This window comes from Cloeon dipterum, chromosome 3, assembly GCF_949628265.1.
Source record: "Cloeon dipterum chromosome 3, ieCloDipt1.1, whole genome shotgun sequence".
Lineage (NCBI taxonomy): Eukaryota > Metazoa > Arthropoda > Insecta > Ephemeroptera > Baetidae > Cloeon > Cloeon dipterum.
The window spans coordinates 8636344-8654466 of NC_088788.1; the positions used below are offsets into that span (position 1 = coordinate 8636344).

Genomic DNA, 18123 nt, shown 5'->3' on the forward strand with positions numbered 1-18123 from the left:
GTCGTCGGCGCAACACAACTCGTTTATAATTCTCCATGCCTGGCCTGTCTCTCAGCTTTTCAAATAAAATTGATTGCCATGCGAATAATGACGCGAAGAGTAAAATTTAAAGTAGCGCTGCAGTTGGAATTTCGTTTTTGACAGTGCCAATCAATGCCTGCTGAGGGTCAAATTTGATTTATGGCAGCCAAATCACTCGGGCTGTAATTCGAAATGACGTGCCGAAAACCAGAGGAAACTTGGCTCATAAAAAGTGACAGGAGAACGCAGGCGACCACTCAGAGAGAAGGGAGCAGTTCTTTGATCATTTTTTTTTTACTAGCAAGTGATGGGCTGAGATCAAGACGGCAGCGACACAGCGACAGCTAACGCAATTAAGCGACAAGGGTTGCTGCTGACCAACCTTTGTGGGCATCGCTGTGGCGCTGTTGTCTCGATCTTATAGTCCAGCGCAACGTCCAATCAGAGGATCACTCTCTTCTTTGATTTGTCTTGTGGCATTTTTTGTTTTTTTTTTCAGACTAAAAAACCACTTTAATAACGGTGTTTACGTTTGCACCAATTTTCGGCCCGTCGTCATGTTGAATTTTTGACTGCCTAAATTAATTCGAGCCTCAGCAATCGATTGGAATCGTCAAAAATAAAATTCCAGGGATAATAAATTCCGATAAGAATAAGAATTTGATCAATTCCGTCTCTAGTGCTCAGCCGATCAGGAATCGTGTTTGCCTGGTGGTCCAAATTGAAACTCACGGTGAAATAATTGCGTTTGACGCTCGAGTGCGTTCGTTCGTTCGCATTATTTGTCCGGATTAATTGCATGTGAACAAGAAAATAAATTAGTCCCCGTTTGCGGTGATTCGTTCCGATCCGTTTTTTTATATTTTTCTCAGCCATCGCCGCCGTCTCGAGGTTTATTGGGGGGTCTTAATTGCGCCCCGGCGTCTTTTTGTTTACAGACCGCTTTTTGCCTGTCCGTCCACTTTCCATTGTTGTTCGCTCCGAGCACCAACCAGACTCAGTTTGTCCTGCAGTCCACTCTCGCTTAATGACTCAATTTCGAAACAGCGCGCAGTCATAAAAACAACTTTTTGAACACTTAATCAATTCGAAACGAAAAAGGGACGATATTTAAACAAACAAAACCCAACTTGGGATTATTTTCAACCGATTTGATCGCGTCCCTGTTTTAGACCCACTCCTCTAAAAGCGTTTTCGTCGAGTTGCTTGAGCGCGGCACACCCGTTTGCCTCTTTCCACTCCTTGATTGATCAAACAAAGTGCGTCAGGCAGCAGCCCGAGTCCATTTCAGTCAGGTGTGGCAGCACCTGTGCTGTGCGTTATTTTAATATCGAACACCTCCGATTGTCTCCTTCCCGTGCATTTTTATTTTTCAATTTCTCAGCTCGTTTCGCTTGGCTTTGTAAGGCTGAACAATAAAGAAACGCATACAAATACAAATACTCGTCTCCTTATTTTCCCCTCGAGCAGGCAGAGAAGGAAAGAGAGAAAGAAACAGACAAAAGATTTAATCTGGCGGCGCCGCTCGCTCATGACTTGCACTCGATTTGCATAAAGCAGAACCAACTTTTCTCTCTCCTTCCAGCCAGTCGAGAGTAAAAAAAAACACGGGAATAGGAAAATCAGTCTCCGCGCGGCATCGATTGAGAGCTTAAATAAATTTTTAGTACCAAAAATACCGTGGCCACACTTTGGGTAAAGGTTATAGACACAAAGAAATAAATCTGGGGATTTGTTTTCCGAGCACGTCTAGGAATTCACGAGGCTTTTAGCGCGGCGATGCCACCCAGGCAGACAGGAGATATATATTTTGAAAAGCAAGTGCAGCGCATGACCCACGCACGCTCTGTTTCATTTTTTTGGCGCGTTTGCAACATTCGAGAAGTCGGGAGCAAAGGAGGATTCTGCGTAACGGTCGATTGAAGACTTGAAGAGCAAAGCCGGTTTCTTTCGCCGCGTCAAACTCTAATTTCACGTGATAAACGGCTCCGGCCAGAATAAATTTCCAGGCCGATCAACACATTCCGCACCAACCTCGATTAAAATTAAAGCGGATTAATAATTTTTTGTTAATTAGGGCACAAATTAAAGCGTTGAAAACATCGCTAGTCTAGTAGATAGCTTCTAATGGATGAGAGAACGGGAGCGATTTTTAATTATTATTTGGTTAATTTTGGTCTTTCGTTTGTTTTATTAATTAGAGGCCCTGAAATACCGTTGGTATATTCATGGTTTAAGGATATCTATTAACTTTAAAAAAATATCTGTGGCCAAAAACAAATTGCTCCTGATTTTTTATTTTAATTTTTAATAGTCTCACTGATGGAATTTCTGAAAGAACTATTCAATTTATTCTAGATAAATTCTATTAAAGTTTATTTTTTCTATTTAATTGCTCGTGCTCAGAGCATTATTTAGCGAATTTCACGGTGAGTAGGCAGCGCAAGAGGCGCGATGAAGAGCATGTTTCACAAGCGCATAATTTGTAATTAATATCAGGCGGATTGCAGCAAGCGAAACCGCGAAAGTGTAAAAAGAGCTTTGTTGCGGCTCCGCGGGCACATTTGCATGAGTTCAGCTGGCGATTGAGCAAAACAAAGCAGCAAATGACACGCTGCTCTGCTCGGATCGGAAGACAAGTTGGTTGAAACGCGATCCAATTGAAATGAAGCCGTCGATTAATGACGAAAAGGAAACACGAGAGCCTTTCGTGCTCATTAATATTTACAAATGCGGACGCGAGGCGTAATTAATCTCCCAGCCACGGTGAACACGACCGGCCAACACGCGCACTCGGGTTCCGATACTTGAGTCCGATCGAAATAACAACACAACTGTGTCAAAGGGAAAAACATCGATTTGAATGATGTCAAACTTGTCACTTACAAATTGTTTTGAATCGTGCGTAAAAAAATAAGTGTTGATTCCCACAGAACCATCAAGTTGGTAATTGTGACCTTTAAAGGAATTAATTAAGCATCATTATTTATTATTTATTTAATTTATAATTTTTCCTTGGAATATTGTGCTTAAACTACCCGTCATTTTCATTCCACTGATCATTTTCAGACCAGATTGACCGTTTTCAGGGTCAGGGTGTGCCCTGACGACTAATTTCCACTGCCCTGCTTGCTCAGTCGGAGGGACAAATGAAGAATTGGAATTGTCGGCGTCTCAGGTTTCGCGGGGGTGGCAGCACGGGGCCCCCGCCAATTCGCTGATTTATCTGTCAGGTCGCGAAGGTCTGCGGCTCGTGCTCTATGCGGTGACGCAGCACATCGTGTTCTTGTGCCGATGTTTGGACAGCCAGTCAAAACAGACGCGCAATTAGCACAATCGACCGAGTAATTGGCTGCCATTCTTCCCTAATTTTCGGTCACAAAGCAAGCGCCGACGTATAAGACGTTGGTTGGGAAATTAAAGGTGCCGTCCAAATTCACAGGAGTTGATTTGCATTTTATTTCAAATAAGGAAAATTTAAACTGCTTCAGTCAAAAAGGTAATAAAATCCTAACTCGTGAGAAATTTCTGTTTAAATAACCTTTAAAGCCATTGTGATCCTTTGAGAAATAAGTTTGTCTCGAGGGAAACTGGATAGAAGAAAAGAATTAGTCCCTGCTGGTCGCCTTCCCCAGGTTGAAAGGTGAGCCAATGGCAATTCATCGGCGATTTGTCACGCAGCGGAGAGCTTAACGCGTGGGTCATTTTTTATTGGCCTAGAGATGCGTTGTTCATGGATTCCTAAAACGCGGTGACCGGACGGACGCGGGAAGCAATTAAGACGGTTTGTCGCCTTCTAAACAAAAACCAATTAGCGGGAAAAACGCTTCTCAGGTGGAAAATAGCACCCGACCGCTAATTGCTTTCGATTGGAGTCGTTTGCTCGTTAAAAACCGTTGCACCGCACGACGATTAAAAAAAACTAGATCTGTGAAATTGGGACAGTTTGATCACATTTTCCTTAGCTTCTGTCAAACCGCATTTCAAACCAGCTGAAATCGTGTCACCTGCTTCGAAATGAGATAAAGGGACCAAAACTCCTCAAAAAAAGGGCAAATAATTTTCAAGCCCTTTAATTTCCAAAATATGAATCCAAATTCAGGTACTGACCTGCATGCTTGTGCCAAAAAATCGCGACGAGCCAGTCAGGTTTGTATCCTTGCGTCTCTTTCTTGCTTTCACCGAGACGAGCACTAATTGGCGGCGTCGATTTTCCGTTTGTCACACAACTGGGCCTGACGCCCTTCCTCAGGGCCACACGCCGCACCCACGCACTGTCACTACAACCCTTCCAAGAGGGGGTTGCTTCGCTGCTCGAGGTCACGCACACTAACTTCACGCCGCCGACACCGAGGAATGCGCACTCACGGGCCACGGCACCGCTCTTGATGGTCGCGACTCTGTTTCTCCACTCAACGGCGCTGAAAAATACCTGTTCCACACCCGGCCAGTTGCGCCATCTCAGAAGTCAACAGGTGAGGCTGTGATCCGCGCGTTTTGTTTTAGATTTGCAAAGCACCGCCTGCCATCTACCGGCCGAGAGGAGAACACGCACGCGCGAAAAGCAACGGCCAGGTCATGCAGGATGCCTAACTCTCGAAATGCAGGCGTTAGAGATAAAACCTGTTGATATATTTTTTATTAAAATTTGCGTAAATCATTCATATCTTTGCCTAGAATTTTCTTTAAGAATTGAATTTCTCAGAAAATCAGTTAAAATTTGGAAGCTAGGCGAGCAACTGAAAATTCACGATTTTTTTGTCAGAAATGAAAAATTAACCCCACGGTGGTTTGCACATCGAGCGTAGATCTCGTCATGCAAAACAAACCATTTAAAGCCTATGTAATAGTCATTTTTCAATTGTTTTTTTTTTAATTCAATTCAATTTTTTAATTCTAAATCATACACTTTTGATCAAAGTAAAAATGGCTAAATAGTTGCCTTTTTGAAAAATATTTGGCTGAAAATCTGAAAATTAACGGAGACTTGGTTTTAATTTTTAATTTTGCTCACTATGCAGATCAGAATGAATTGTTTTTCAATTCCACAAACAATAAACAAATCTTCTTGATGTACGTGCATAATTTTTTCCCTGTTGCCAATTAAATTTTGTCATTCTTAAATATTTTAACGTTCTCAGCGTTCGTTCAAGGATCAAGATAAGAAATAATGTGATTTATTTAATTTGTCTTGTAATTTTTCCAGCAACAAAATTCAAAACAATGCAAATTGTTGAGCAATTAGCCAACATGCCAATTTGTTGAAATTTAAATTTTCAAAGCAACTATGTATATAGATTTATAAAGTTATTATCCGTGATTTTGATGTTAGAGTGTTTTTTTGTAATAAAATAAAAATTCCATTGTTAATACCTCTTGCTTTTTACCCGATTGTTGGAGCATTCTCCTCTTGTCGATTGTTGCTCCTCAGAAATGGCAGAGAATGGTCAGTCATTAGCAAAAAGCGCGATTCAAGTGAAAATGGCGGCTCAGGTTGAGGAGCAGCAGCAACCAAAGGACTTGGAGGAGGGAAAACCCCCGTCAGGTCGGGGGTGGCGGGAGGGTGCGGCGCGTTGGGCAGTGCTGCTGGCCGTGACGGGTCTGGTGGCGAGCGTGGCGGCGCAGGAGTTCACCGTGCAGCAGCACTACAACGCGTTCGGCAACCTGGCCGCCATCAGGGAAGACGCTGCCGCCGCCAACCAGACCATCCCGTACAAAGACCTGGCCATTTTCGTCACCAAGTGGGCCCTGCCGCCCTACGTTGCCTCCCTCGTCGCCCTCGTTGCTGTCCTGCCTATCCTCTGGATCATCGAGATAAAGGTAGAATTGTTGTTGTCTCAGAAATTTGAATGTGATTTAAAACTTTTTTGTAGAGAAATATTTTATTAATTACATGTGAAGCAGCTAATTTTAATACTTTGAATTCTTTTTTTATTTTTATAATAATACATATTTTTAAAATACCATATGTAAAGATTTTTTTGCATTTAATTTTAACGGTTTTTTAATATATATTTTATTTAATATTTATTTTAATCAATATCTTCATCTTGTATCTTTTTTATAAGAAGCTTAATTTCTCTGGATATTTTAATTTTGATCAAAATTTTTAAAGTGGCGTACTGCCAATGTTTTAACACTGAGGGTTGCCTTAATTCGTCTAATCTATTATCCGCTTAAAGCTTGAAATAATGGAGAGCAAAAGAATAATTTCGAATTAGAAGTTGTTGATCTGTGTACTATATATATTAAACCTCTTAAATATTTTCTACGGTAGAAAAGACTTAAGTTTAATTTCTTATTAGAAAGAAGTGCCTGATTTCATTCCCATATTATATGACACTATAGCAGTGTCTTTTTTCCCTTTTTCTAGCCACTAACTAAGGAAAAAAGATTCGCAATGAATAAGGCTAATTTATAAAGTATGCACGAAATATCGTTTGCAAACTTGAGAACAGATATTATAAATATAAAATTTTAAGTTTGCTAAAATCCTTCTAAATGTTAAAAGCTTTGCACGGAGATTTGAACCGATAAATAAAGAAGGTACAAATTGCTTGAATTCAATTAATTGCCCCGTGACGATTGGGAGCTCAGAAACAACATTCTAACTTGTCCAAAATCAACGAAAAAAAATATTTTTCATTTTATATATCTATTTCAAATTGGTACGATTAGTTTAAGAGAAGAAAAACTATTTTTAGGGCGTGAGGGTGGTTGTTCTGGCTCTGGGCCTTGCAGCCTCGGCAGGCGTGTTACTGAAGGTGGCTGCGAACTTTCTGGACCTATCCAACCTGACTATCCACACGGGTCAAACGCTGATCAACCTGAGCCGCTTTGCCCTGCTGCCCGTTTCTCACAGGCTCTGCGTCGCCTGGTTCGGACCGAAATGCATCTCGCTCATCTGCTCTGTCGTCTTCTTCTGCGACACCGTAACTTGTCAATTAATTTTTTATTCTTTAAATTATTTACCTTTTCCCAAGTTTGGAATTTTACTCGGCTTCATGACGCCGCACCTGATGCTGTGGACGTACGACAACAACTTTTCGCAATTCACGACCCACATCGTGTATCCGTTCCTTTTCATGTCGATGCTGCCGATTGCCTTCTCCCTCGGCGCCTTTTGTGAGTTTTTAACAGTTTTAAAAGGCAGAGAAAATAAATTAACTTGCACTACAGTCATCAACGGTGAGCCAAAAGAAGCGCCGAGTGCCGCGGAGAAGATGCGCCGCAATTTGGAGAAGCCAGACCGGTCGTTTGTGGGTTTTGTCAAGCGCCTGCACGCGCTCTTTGCGGGCGACACCAACCTGCTGATGAATGCAATCGGCTTCGGAATTGCCTATGGCATCGTCATGATGATGTTTCACCCCATCAGGTCCGTTTTTTTGTTTTATAATGATTGGAACTGTGCGTTTTTCATCTACATTTCTAGAACTTTTGAAATTAGCATGATCTTTTTCATGTTCTTTTAATTTTTTGTATCAGCACATTAATTTTTAGTGGGATTAAATTGTTTTCCCTTAAAATATTTTAAATGGCTATTTTTTGACAGAGCAAACCAGTAAAAAAGCTGAATAAAAAATCGAACAGTTTTAATTAAAAAAAAAACTGGGCAATAATTAATTGACAGCTCTGATAAAAAGATCAAGATTTAATTATTTTCCTCGTGCAGGCTGACGGTGCTGTTCAAGATCCACGAGCACTCTGAGGACCTGGACCTGCCGGTGTCGGTGGTGATCGCGGCGTGCGGCTGCCTGGGCGCCGTTGTGTCCGGACTGGTGCTCGACTACACGCGGCGCCACCAGCTGCTCGGACAGTGCTCCTACTCGGGCCTGTTCGCCTTCCACATCGCCCTCGTCATCAGCGTCTACTCCCGATCAGAGTTCTTCATCTTCTTTTCCTACGGCAGTGTCAGGTGAGCTAAAACCTAGAATACTAAAATTAAAAATTAATTTAAGCGAAATATATTTAAATCTTCAGGAGGTAATTCGGTAACTTGGGAAATAAAATCGGTCTTGTTTAAGTTACCAAACAATTTTTAACTGCTTTGGCTAAGGAAATTCTTTTATTTATATTATTGAAACTTAAAACGTTTTTTTTTTCGTCTTGAGTGGAATTTTGAGATATTTATTTACTACTGTAATTTGTCGTCCCGTAGTTTTTTCTTCTCTGCTTACGTGCCGGCGGCGTTGGAGTACGCGGCGGAACGGAGCTACCCTGGTTTGGAGAGCAGCACGAGCGGCGTGATGCTGGCGACGGGATACCTGGTGGCCGGCGTGTTCACCGCTTGCTTCGGCACGCATTTTGCCGACCACAACGACGCCACGCTGACCGGCTACATCGCCTCGGCCCTGCTGCTCGTCGGGCTTGTCTTCTCCGCCGGCATCGAAGAATCCTTCCTCAGGAGACACCGCGCCGACCGCCAGAACTCGGATTGATCGTTCCTTAATTTGTACTTTAAGAATGTTAAAAATATTATTTAAAGAGGAATTATGATAAAGTACTGAAAGATGCAATTATTTTTAAGCTTTTCCTTCTTAATATAAATGAAATTTACCTCCCTAAAATCCCTTCATAATCAAAACGAGAGTAAAAAAGCAGCGACTAGCTCAAGAATTATTTCTTCTCAAGAATTTTTAATTATGCTTATGTTTACCCAGAATTTTTATATTAATTCAACGCCAAGAAATTGCACACCTAAGTGTAAATTGTTGTTTCCAGTACCCCTAGCAAAAATTTTGATCCCTGATAATTTTAATGAAATATGAAGGCAGTCCGTTAGATTTGACACACATTTTTATTTGTCTTTATTTTGAGAATTAAAACAGACACGGGATGCTCTCTCTCTCTTTTTTCATTTATGTACAGTCCGTCTCATTTGACGGTTGAGAGCAGTTTCCTTAGAAAATAAATTAACAATAGAGACGCGCGGGCAGCATCACACGAACTTTGATCAGATCACAATTTCTAAATCAACTACAGCGGCTGCCCTGAATCCCCTCCCCTCCCTTGAAAGAATTTATTTATCCCTGCTGCCTGTAGGGGAAGTCGTCGTATTCGTACTCCTCGGTGTCGTACGCCTGCTGCTGCTGCTGCTGCCTGGCGGGGGCGGCCTGCACGGGGGTGGGCACCCTGCGCTGCTGCAGGGGGATGTTGACGGCCTCAGGAGTGTGGAAGACCTGGTTGCGCGCGGGGGCGGGAGCGGGCCGCCTCTGCTGCTGCACCTGCTGCTGCTGGTGCTGCTGCTGAGCCTGCTTGGAGACTGGCCTGGAGGCGGCGGGCTGCTCAGGGTAATCGTTTTCAGGGTAGTACCTGTCGGAGTAACGAAGGGTCGTGTTGGGCTTCCTGGCAACCTCCTCGGCGTTCACTGGCTGGTACAGGTAGTCGTTCACGAAGAAGTACTGCGAGCTCTGCGCGCAGATGTTGTCGTGCGATGGCGGCATGCAGATTAAATGAACCTGACGAGCAATCACAAATAAATTCAGGTCATTTATTGACGAGAAATTGTCAAATTTAGATAGCATAACTTATCCAATTTTTTTTAATTTTACAGTGTAGAAAAATTACCTGAACTCAGACATATATTAAAGAAATTCTTTTTCCGTCCTACCAGGCGTGACAAATATTAATTTATTTTTAACAATACCTTGAAAATGTGCAAGGTTATAAAATTCTGACTGAAAAAAAATTGAAATAAAGAGCAAAAGAATACTCCCGAATTTAAAAATGATATTTAACTAAATTAAACCCATGCATTTTTTAAGTGTTCCTCAAACGGTTTAATTATCCCTGATTTTTTACTTTCGTAATTTTAATCCAGCCTTATTTGGGTTTGGTTCCTGACCAGAAAAAAAATATATTAAATCTAAAGCTGTTATTCTCCCGCAATAAAAAAGAAAATTACCTGGTGGAAGGTGAATCCATCAGGGCAGACCCAGGAGTGCTTGGCACCCTCCTGGCAGTAATGGAAGACCTCGCATCCAAGCCCCTCGTCAGCATAGTATCCGGTGGTCTTTTTGTCGCATTCGAACTTGCTCTTGGGCAGCAGCTCCTGCAGTCTGTCGGGACGCGCCTCCTCCTCTTCCTCCTCTTCCTCTTCAAACTCGGCGGCCAGCGCGGCTAGGTTCTTGGACGGGGCGCCACGGCCCTTGGGCGCGCCAGAGGGCTTCTTGGGGGCCGGCGCGGCGTACGAAGCCTGGTACTGCGGGATGCTCGGCGCAGCCTGTTGAGGCCGGGGTGCCGCCCTCACCGGCGCACGGTACTCCTCCTGCTCCTCAGAAGACACACGGAAGCCCTGCGGCACCGCGAACTGAGGCGCCTGGAAACGTGGAGCCTGAAAATAAACATGATATATTATAATTAGAAAAAAATCATATTGATAATAAATTTTGTTAAAATAAATAATTGATTTATCTTCGATAGCTTATGAAACTATCACTTCCCTGTCATTCTTATAAATATTTATGACTTTCTAAGTACTTGCTGAAAATTTCTTAATTTTATTCTAGATTGTGCAATGGCCCTAATTACCGTTAATTGTTAATAAATTAAAATTAATTTTGATATTATTTAATATCAAAACGATAGATTATACTATTTTTTTTTTTTTTTTTGAATCCTCAACCCCAGTCAACTCCGAAATATTATTGAACGGTGCTTCTTGATCTTGGCTGTGCAAGATACTCCTCTTTTTAATTAAAATGTTATAAAATTCGCAATAATACAACATAAAATTAGATTCAGTGTGCAAAGTAGAGCAGTTAACCAATTTTTTTTCATATCAGGATTTTTAACTCACCGTAATATGCCCCACAGTTGCAAAGAGGATATTTCCGAATAAAATTTAAATAGAATAAAGCTTTAAAAACCAGGCTAAACATTAATATCATTAATTTATCAGACTATGAAATAATTTAGGATAGTCTCACAACAACGAATTAAATACAAAGCTAACGATCCGAAACTCACATGTCAAATCTGTTCTTCAACTGCTGGTATCTACATGTTTAAAAAGTTGGCTAAAATAATTGCCTAAAAATATTACAGTTGAAACCACAATGAACTTTCTTTCCCGTCCCATTTTTATTAGATCATAAGGAATATTTTGTTTTGTAGTTTACTCACTTCTATTTACATATTTTTACAGGATTAAAAAAACTTTGCGACGGTAAAACGAATTGTAAGAAAATCAAGAGATTTTGAATGTGACGGCGGAAGAAAATTTAAAATTAGACGAACTGAAAAGCATTAAAATCCCTACCCTTTAATTCAATAACAGTTAAAATCGCTAAATTTTTGCCATTTGGAAAAAATTGTAATATTTATTTTGGAAAAATCAAATACTGCTGTATAATTTATACAGCCTATCAGACAACAAACAATGTAGATGGACTTGAACATATTGGTAAATGATTATAGCTCTCACAATTGCCGCGCGAAATTATATTTTTTAAAAAAAGCTACAGAGCTTTTGCTAAATTCTTAGAAGAAGAATTTAACATATTTATTAATTTGCAAAAATAATTATTTTGGTAAAAAAATAATAATTAGTTTTAAAAAAATATGTATGAATGTTTTTTAATTCTTTTATTGATAAAAAATTAACATTAAGTTTAAATTATAATTTTAAACGCAACATTATTAAAATAAATTGAACACAAACTAAAATGTCAACCTTTTATTTTGCCAAAAAAATTGGTTCGGCTTCCCTCGTTGTGGCAATTTTACAAGATGGGATTTTGTTTCTCACCTGGAAAGCAGAGGGCTGGTGCTGGACGGGGGCTGGCTGGGCCCTGAGCTGCTGGGGGGCCTGCTGGTGGCGCTGGGGCTGGGCCCTGGCGGCGGTGGGCGCGGGGCCGAATTGCACGGGCCCGCCGTTGAACTGCGCTACGGCTACCGCCGCGCAACAGCAAATCGTAATCCACGTCGCGAATGGCTGCATCTGCAAGTCCGAAAAATTTTAAATTAATCTTCGCTACTTTCACTTCCAAATAAATATCACAGAAGAAGATAAAAAATACAGCCGAAAGTAATTTAGGAAAATGTGCAAATTATTTCACGTCTTGAGTAAATCCCCGCAATGTTAGATCATTAAATAAATTGAACGGTGGAAAACGTATCAAGGAAAAGTTGTTTTGTGTTAGTTTTCGAGGCAAGGAATAATTTCACGGTGTATAGAAAGTGCTGACGAGACAAAGAACAGTGGTCAGCTTTTGTGCAAGATGAAAATCAAGATCGCGCGGCAAGTTTTCCTTTCTCTTCCCGGCAAGAATAGGATAAATGAAGCGACGAGAGCTTTCGATAATTAGAAATGCAATTGCACTCGGTGAATAAATTAACGCATTACAATTCTGATTTCTAAAATCATTTTCGCGGTGGTCAAGAAAATATTATAAGCAGGAGAAAGCGGGCAATAAGAAAGCGCTGCATAATTGAATTATTTGACGAATCATTCTCATAGTTCCTTTATGCCGAGTGAGTTGCACAACTCGTTATTTAGAATGGCAAGGAAATTGGTTCGCAGCTGCGGAGACAAACGAAAGTGATCGCAGACCGCTGATTATTTGCTCGTTAAACCGGTCCAAAATAAATTACTCTCTACTTAGGATAATTGCTCGCGGGCTCGATCAAACGCAAAGCAATTTGAAAGTCAAAGAATAAAATATAAATTAAAATGAAACAATTTCAGTTAACTATCTTACGGTTTAAATTAAATTAAAATTATAGTTAAATTTTCAAGTTTCGAATTAATCGAAAGATAAAATAGTCAAGTGTCTAAACGGAGGTCTTACCTTGAGCAAAGGCAGCTGCAGCGAGAGTAAATGGTGAGCGCTCTGGGGGCTGAGCTCTTTTATAGACACATCTCGCCCCTCTTCTCTCTCTCTCTCTCTCTCTCACTCGCGTCTCGCGGCGGCCCACGAGCTGCTCTCCAGCAGGATGAAAAGTGCATTCGTTTCATTTTATCTTCTCGGCTAATTTCGGAATTTATTACGTATTCATTCGCGGTGTATCGGCGAGAAATTCGACGTTTCTCTGCGTGCATGCGTGCGCGCAGCCAATTTCTCCGGCGTCAGTTGCAAGCTTGATTTCTTTTTCATTGCCAAGGTCCTGCTGCGTTTTTGCCCAATAACTGCTGACAAATTATTTTTTGTTTAATTTCTTTCTCAAATCTTAAAGCTTTATATCTATTCTCTCGATTTAATTTTTTTCTGCAGATATCGCGGGTGCAGCCAAGTGCAGAGCCGCCGCCGCCGCCGCCGCCGCTTCTCTATCTCTATTTTATGACTAATTGCTGCGTGCTGGTTGCAAGGGCGCTTCGACTGGAGCAGCAATCGAAAGTGACGGCGGAAAATGAAAGTGCCGCCGAGCCACGATCCGCGATGCAAATCCTGAAATCGTAATATTTATGAGAGAATGAAACTTTGTATCCTGAATCAAGCGGAAACTAAATTGAATATGTACATATATACCGCCTTGCAAAGCACGACAAATACAGAAATAGCTTTACTTAGTTAGCAATGAGAAGTTGTTACCTTTGATATACCATTCTTGTAGCTCATAATCATTTATTTATTAAGAGGTCTTACCGCTCATTCAGTAAGATTGCTTTTTTATATTGGAACATTCTCTTGAACTTTAGGTGAGTGGGAGCGGTTTTTATCACCATGCGATTGCTCTACATCACGTCAAAGGAGGATATGATCTTATGATAAATAAAGTTTAAACCAAACACATATAAAAATATCAGTGTCGTCTGCACTGCATGCCTAGGGATCAAACAAAACAAAACCAAGACTAAATAAATCATGGTCAATCTGACAAATTAAATATAAATATAAAACCCTGAATGAGTTTAAGTTTCAAATTGGTCTTTCACTTTAACTGTCTGCACGCTAAGAATGGCGATTAATTTCGCTGATATGAGAATTTTCCTTACAGAAGCTGCACGTTTTTTTGACAGGTTGCGTCAAAGAAGGTTAGAAATCTGCTGTGAAGCCTTGGACTGACCGTCAGGGCTCATCAAGTTTGCAATAAAACAGCCGGAAACTTCATTTTGTCTGCGTTTTTCTTTAGCAAACACAAATATTTTCGGAGCAATCGTTTCAGCCCAATTAACTGAACCTTGAAAACTGTCAAATTTTGGATTTTTAATTAATTATCCTTTATTTTTGTACAAATAATTTCTAGACATTTGCCATTTTTATGTAGAACTGACTATATTTTTCCATTTAAATTTAAACTGAAAACAGTATAGCAATAAAAATGAAAAATGAATTTCTTGGTCTTTTAATAATTAATTATATAACCCTATTTTAATCATACCTGAGCCTTTTTATTTTTTATATTTCTTTGCATTACCAAAACAAAACAAACGACGTGGAATTCTTTTCCACTTAACAATGGTTTTTTTTTGTGATTTTTTTTTTAAAATGTTACAAAATATATTTTTGCTGGAAAATAGAAATGAAAACTGTCTTAAATAATTTAGAAATAGAACGATGACAGTTCTGAACGTTTTAATTATATTCATTTAACTAAGCAGATTTAAACAATTGAAAGATTTTGTACAAAATTAGAAATTTCATCGTTCGTTAAATAAAATCTAGATTAAATTACTGTAGGAATGAATGCATTCCAGTCAATGATGATTTTAAGATTAAACTTAGACGCGTGAAACTTAGAAAATTATACAAAAATGTATATTTTTATTGATTTTTAAAGTGATCTCTTTAAAGAGGAATGATGCTTCGAAAGCCTGGAAAATGCTTGTTGCCAATGCATAACCTCTTGCCCCTTAGGATTCAGTTAAAGCCTAAATTGACCTAAGAAGCAGAGTAATTTTTGAGAAAATTGGCTGGAAAGTTACCGTGCTTTTCAAATGGTTAATGGCTGTCTCCTTACTTGAAATCCGATTTAATTTCAAAACCAAGAGTTTCCCCAATAATGTGGCATACACCGTTGGACAGATCTCGACGAGAGGAATCGAAATATGCCAAGAAAATGTATTCAAGCACTGTAAATTTTGGAGAAAATTGGCAAAATTTGAATATTTATTGTAGGAAGGTCCTTTTTTTACTATTGCAAATTGTTGAACAAATTGTTTATCGATCAGTTATTTATGGCATCCAATATTTCAAATGATTTTCAATTGTTGCCCAGTATCATTCCATTTTAATTGCTGGCATGACCTTTACTTCGTACCACTATTGTTTTAAAAAATATTGTTTTAAAAAATCATTCGGTGTATTTTCCTCCCTGTTTTGTTTTTAACGACTCACGACTCACGAGATTATAAAGAGAAGAACTGAGTTCAATTTAAAAGTATACCACTGAGATTTATTTCTTCTCTTGACTGAAGAAACGCATTTAGAGATTTACTTGCGATTGTGGACGCGAGAGCAGAGGGTTACGCGAGCGAGCGCGAGCGCGCGCGGTTACCTCATTGCGAGCTGGAATTAAGGCCCGAGGGTCAGCAGCCGGTCTGCATGTGGCCGAGGCGGACGGGCGCGCGGTCGGGCGGCGGACGGCGGGCGCGAGGGTGTGGTGGCGCGGAGAAAGTGCTCTCTCGCAGGAGGTTCATGCCATTTGCGCTCATATTATATGCGCTGCTACTTTTTTCCGAGCCAATTTCGCTGTCAAAATATGGCAAATACATAAATCCGCTCTCAAATCAGTTCATTCGCCCCTTGTTTCTGTTTCTGCGATTGCCATTGCCGCCGGGGTCAGCGTTTGCGTTTATCGTCGATCGGGACGTGCCCGTTTGAATTTTCAGCCGCTTTTTTTCCTGGCAGTCCGTTTGGTGCTGAATTTCAATTTTCTGCGCGATCGAGCGTTGAACTCTCCCTCTCGGCGCCGCCGTCGTGTGAAAGAAAATCAATCCTCTTTTGTCGCGCGAACAATTGCTCATTTTCTGACAGGAACACACACTCTTGCTGTGCGCGGCTTTGAAAGTTTAGAGCTCGATTAGATTTTTATTGAATTAGAAAGTGTGTCCCCGGTCGGCCCCGTGCAAGTTCAAGGACCTACTAGTTGCCAAAAAAGATTTATCGCCACCATACCATGTCCGGAGGCGGCACCGCCAACGCGCACATACGATCGAGATTATTTGTTCTTCTTCTTCTTCAAAGACAAACACACCGACAAAGAGAAGAAAACAATCATTTTTGTCTTAATTTTATTCCATCCAAGATTTTATTATTAGTTTATAAAACACGATTTAAAATAATTATAACCATTTTTATAATAAAGGATTAGGAATTCAATTTTTTTAAATAAAAAAAGGCTTTGAACCAATTTAGAAGATTCAAGATTACTCTTCCTATTGCGGTATTGTGTAACATAAAAAAATGTAAAAATGTTATCAAACAGCAAGAAAATTGTGATTTGAAGCCTAATTTCCGGGAATAAAATGCTTTTACAAAAATCTATCAAAACTCAGATTCTAATTTACTTTTTCTGTAAATGTTTTGCAACATTTTATTCATTTTGTAAAATCTCCTAATAATTATAATATTTGTAACAGAAAAGTATTATGTGCACCAAAAATTTAGAGCACGTTTTCCTCATGCCATAAAATTTTAAATGGCTCTGTAAGTAATGTATACGATTTTAATTGTCGGTCAAGAGTCTGGAAATTGCGTGATTCGTGCTAATTTGGCGCGCAAAAGTATAACAGACGCTCTCAGACAAAAAAAAAACAGTCGACCGACTGTGTGAATATAAAGGAATTGACATTCTCGCCTGACTGATTTTCAGGATCAATTGCAATGCAATCTGATTGTCAGATCCTGGTCTCTTGAGCATCCGAAAAGAAAGCAGCTGCGGCAATGGAGAGAGACTAAACGATTATGAATGATTCACAGTCGTCAAACCTTAACACTGACCATCGACAAAGATGCGACCGTTAAGATTTCGCCAAATGGAGTGCGATTTATGAACTGAATTTCCCTACTGCACGGGGATAAAAAAATCCTGATTTTCAGCAGCGGGGGCCAGATTCGTGCGACGCGCAGATATGGCGTCCGATGGAGTATGCAGCGAAAAAACGGTCACGTGAAAATGCACGAAAAGAACCAAGTTTTCGTAAATATTGTGACATAATTTGCATAACTTTTAACTAATTGTGTCTTTTGGATCGTAAAAACAAACTCTTGACGCTCGTACGGCAATCCAAAGAGAGCTTTTTGTTTCCCACATTCATACGCCATCTTTGATCTGCGCAGTCTGAACCAATTTTATCGCACATCTGGTCCCCGCTGATTTTCAAAGGGAAAATTTAGCTCTTCCCAATTTGCTCTTCCCTGAGAATATTTTAGGTAAAGATAAAAATTATTTTTATAATATTTCAGTCAAATTCCATTTTAATTTCCTCATCATAAAGTTACTAAACGAGAGCAAACGTAGCGCAAAATGTGCTTCCTGGATCGACCCGAGTTGTCCGTGCGAATGATGCATTTTAAACCGAGTGCGTATGAGACTTCCGGCGGCAAAAAGCGGTTTGGGGTGCAAAGGCCGCTTTCGGACCGATCAGCTTTCTTCCAGGCGAAATTCGAGACGAAAAACGGGTTCGCATGCGTAATTAGTTGCGCAAGAGAGCAAGCGATTACACAGAGCGGCGGCGCCGTCGGCTCTAATTGCAGCCAACAACGAGATCGGTAAGTCACGTGAACATTCACTTATTTATAAACACACCTGCGCCAGTTAATTAATTGTCGGACACTTCACTGTGTTCATTGTCACGGCAGTGAAATACTGGCACTTCTTATCGCAACGAAAAATCATTATTTTTTAGCTTTAATTAAAAAATGACATTATTTGTAATAGTTAAAATTTTGATCATTTTTTATCTCTGAAAATTACATTGTTTGGGTTCCTCTTGTCGAGATCTATCCAACGGATTGTGACGATTTTTGAGGAAAACTCTTTGTTGAAAAATAGAAAATTTCAAGTCCTCGTGCAAAATTAAAAAATAAAATATTAAAAAAAAACATATTGCTCATCTAAGTCAATTTTGGCTTTTAGGGATTGGTTTATGCATCGGCAACAATACCTTTAAAGTGGAATGATACTGGGCAACAATTGAAAATTATTTAAATTGTTAAA

General features: G+C 40.1%; 3 protein-coding genes across 3 annotated transcripts in view; 1 reads left to right on the forward strand and 2 right to left on the reverse strand.

Annotated features, from left to right (window-relative positions):
• Positions 1–4436, reverse strand: part of dgo (diego) — a 52522-nt gene extending 48086 nt beyond the window's left edge. The window contains exon 1 of the mRNA XM_065483268.1: positions 4132–4436. The gene's annotated coding sequence lies outside the window, so the exon portion shown is untranslated. The remainder of the gene's footprint in view (positions 1–4131) is intronic.
• Positions 4437–5482: 1046 nt separating this feature from the next.
• LOC135941278 (uncharacterized MFS-type transporter C09D4.1-like) lies at positions 5483–8459 on the forward strand. Its single transcript, XM_065486646.1, has 6 exons — positions 5483–5841; positions 6726–7146; positions 7201–7396; positions 7694–7936; positions 8002–8004; positions 8180–8459. Exons 1-6 carry the CDS (start codon positions 5503–5505, stop codon positions 8457–8459), a joined length of 1482 nt encoding a protein of 493 aa, XP_065342718.1. The 5' UTR covers positions 5483–5502.
• Positions 8460–8799: 340 nt separating this feature from the next.
• On the reverse strand, positions 8800–12937 carry LOC135940153 (uncharacterized). The gene is made up of 4 exons (XM_065484931.1): positions 12813–12937; positions 11771–11962; positions 9926–10354; positions 8800–9479 (listed from the first exon to the last, which is right to left on the reverse strand). The coding sequence occupies exons 2-4, from the start codon at positions 11960–11962 to the stop codon at positions 9045–9047; spliced, it is 1056 nt and encodes a 351-aa protein (XP_065341003.1). The 5' UTR covers positions 12813–12937; the 3' UTR covers positions 8800–9044.
• Between the last annotated feature and the right edge of the window lie 5186 nt (positions 12938–18123).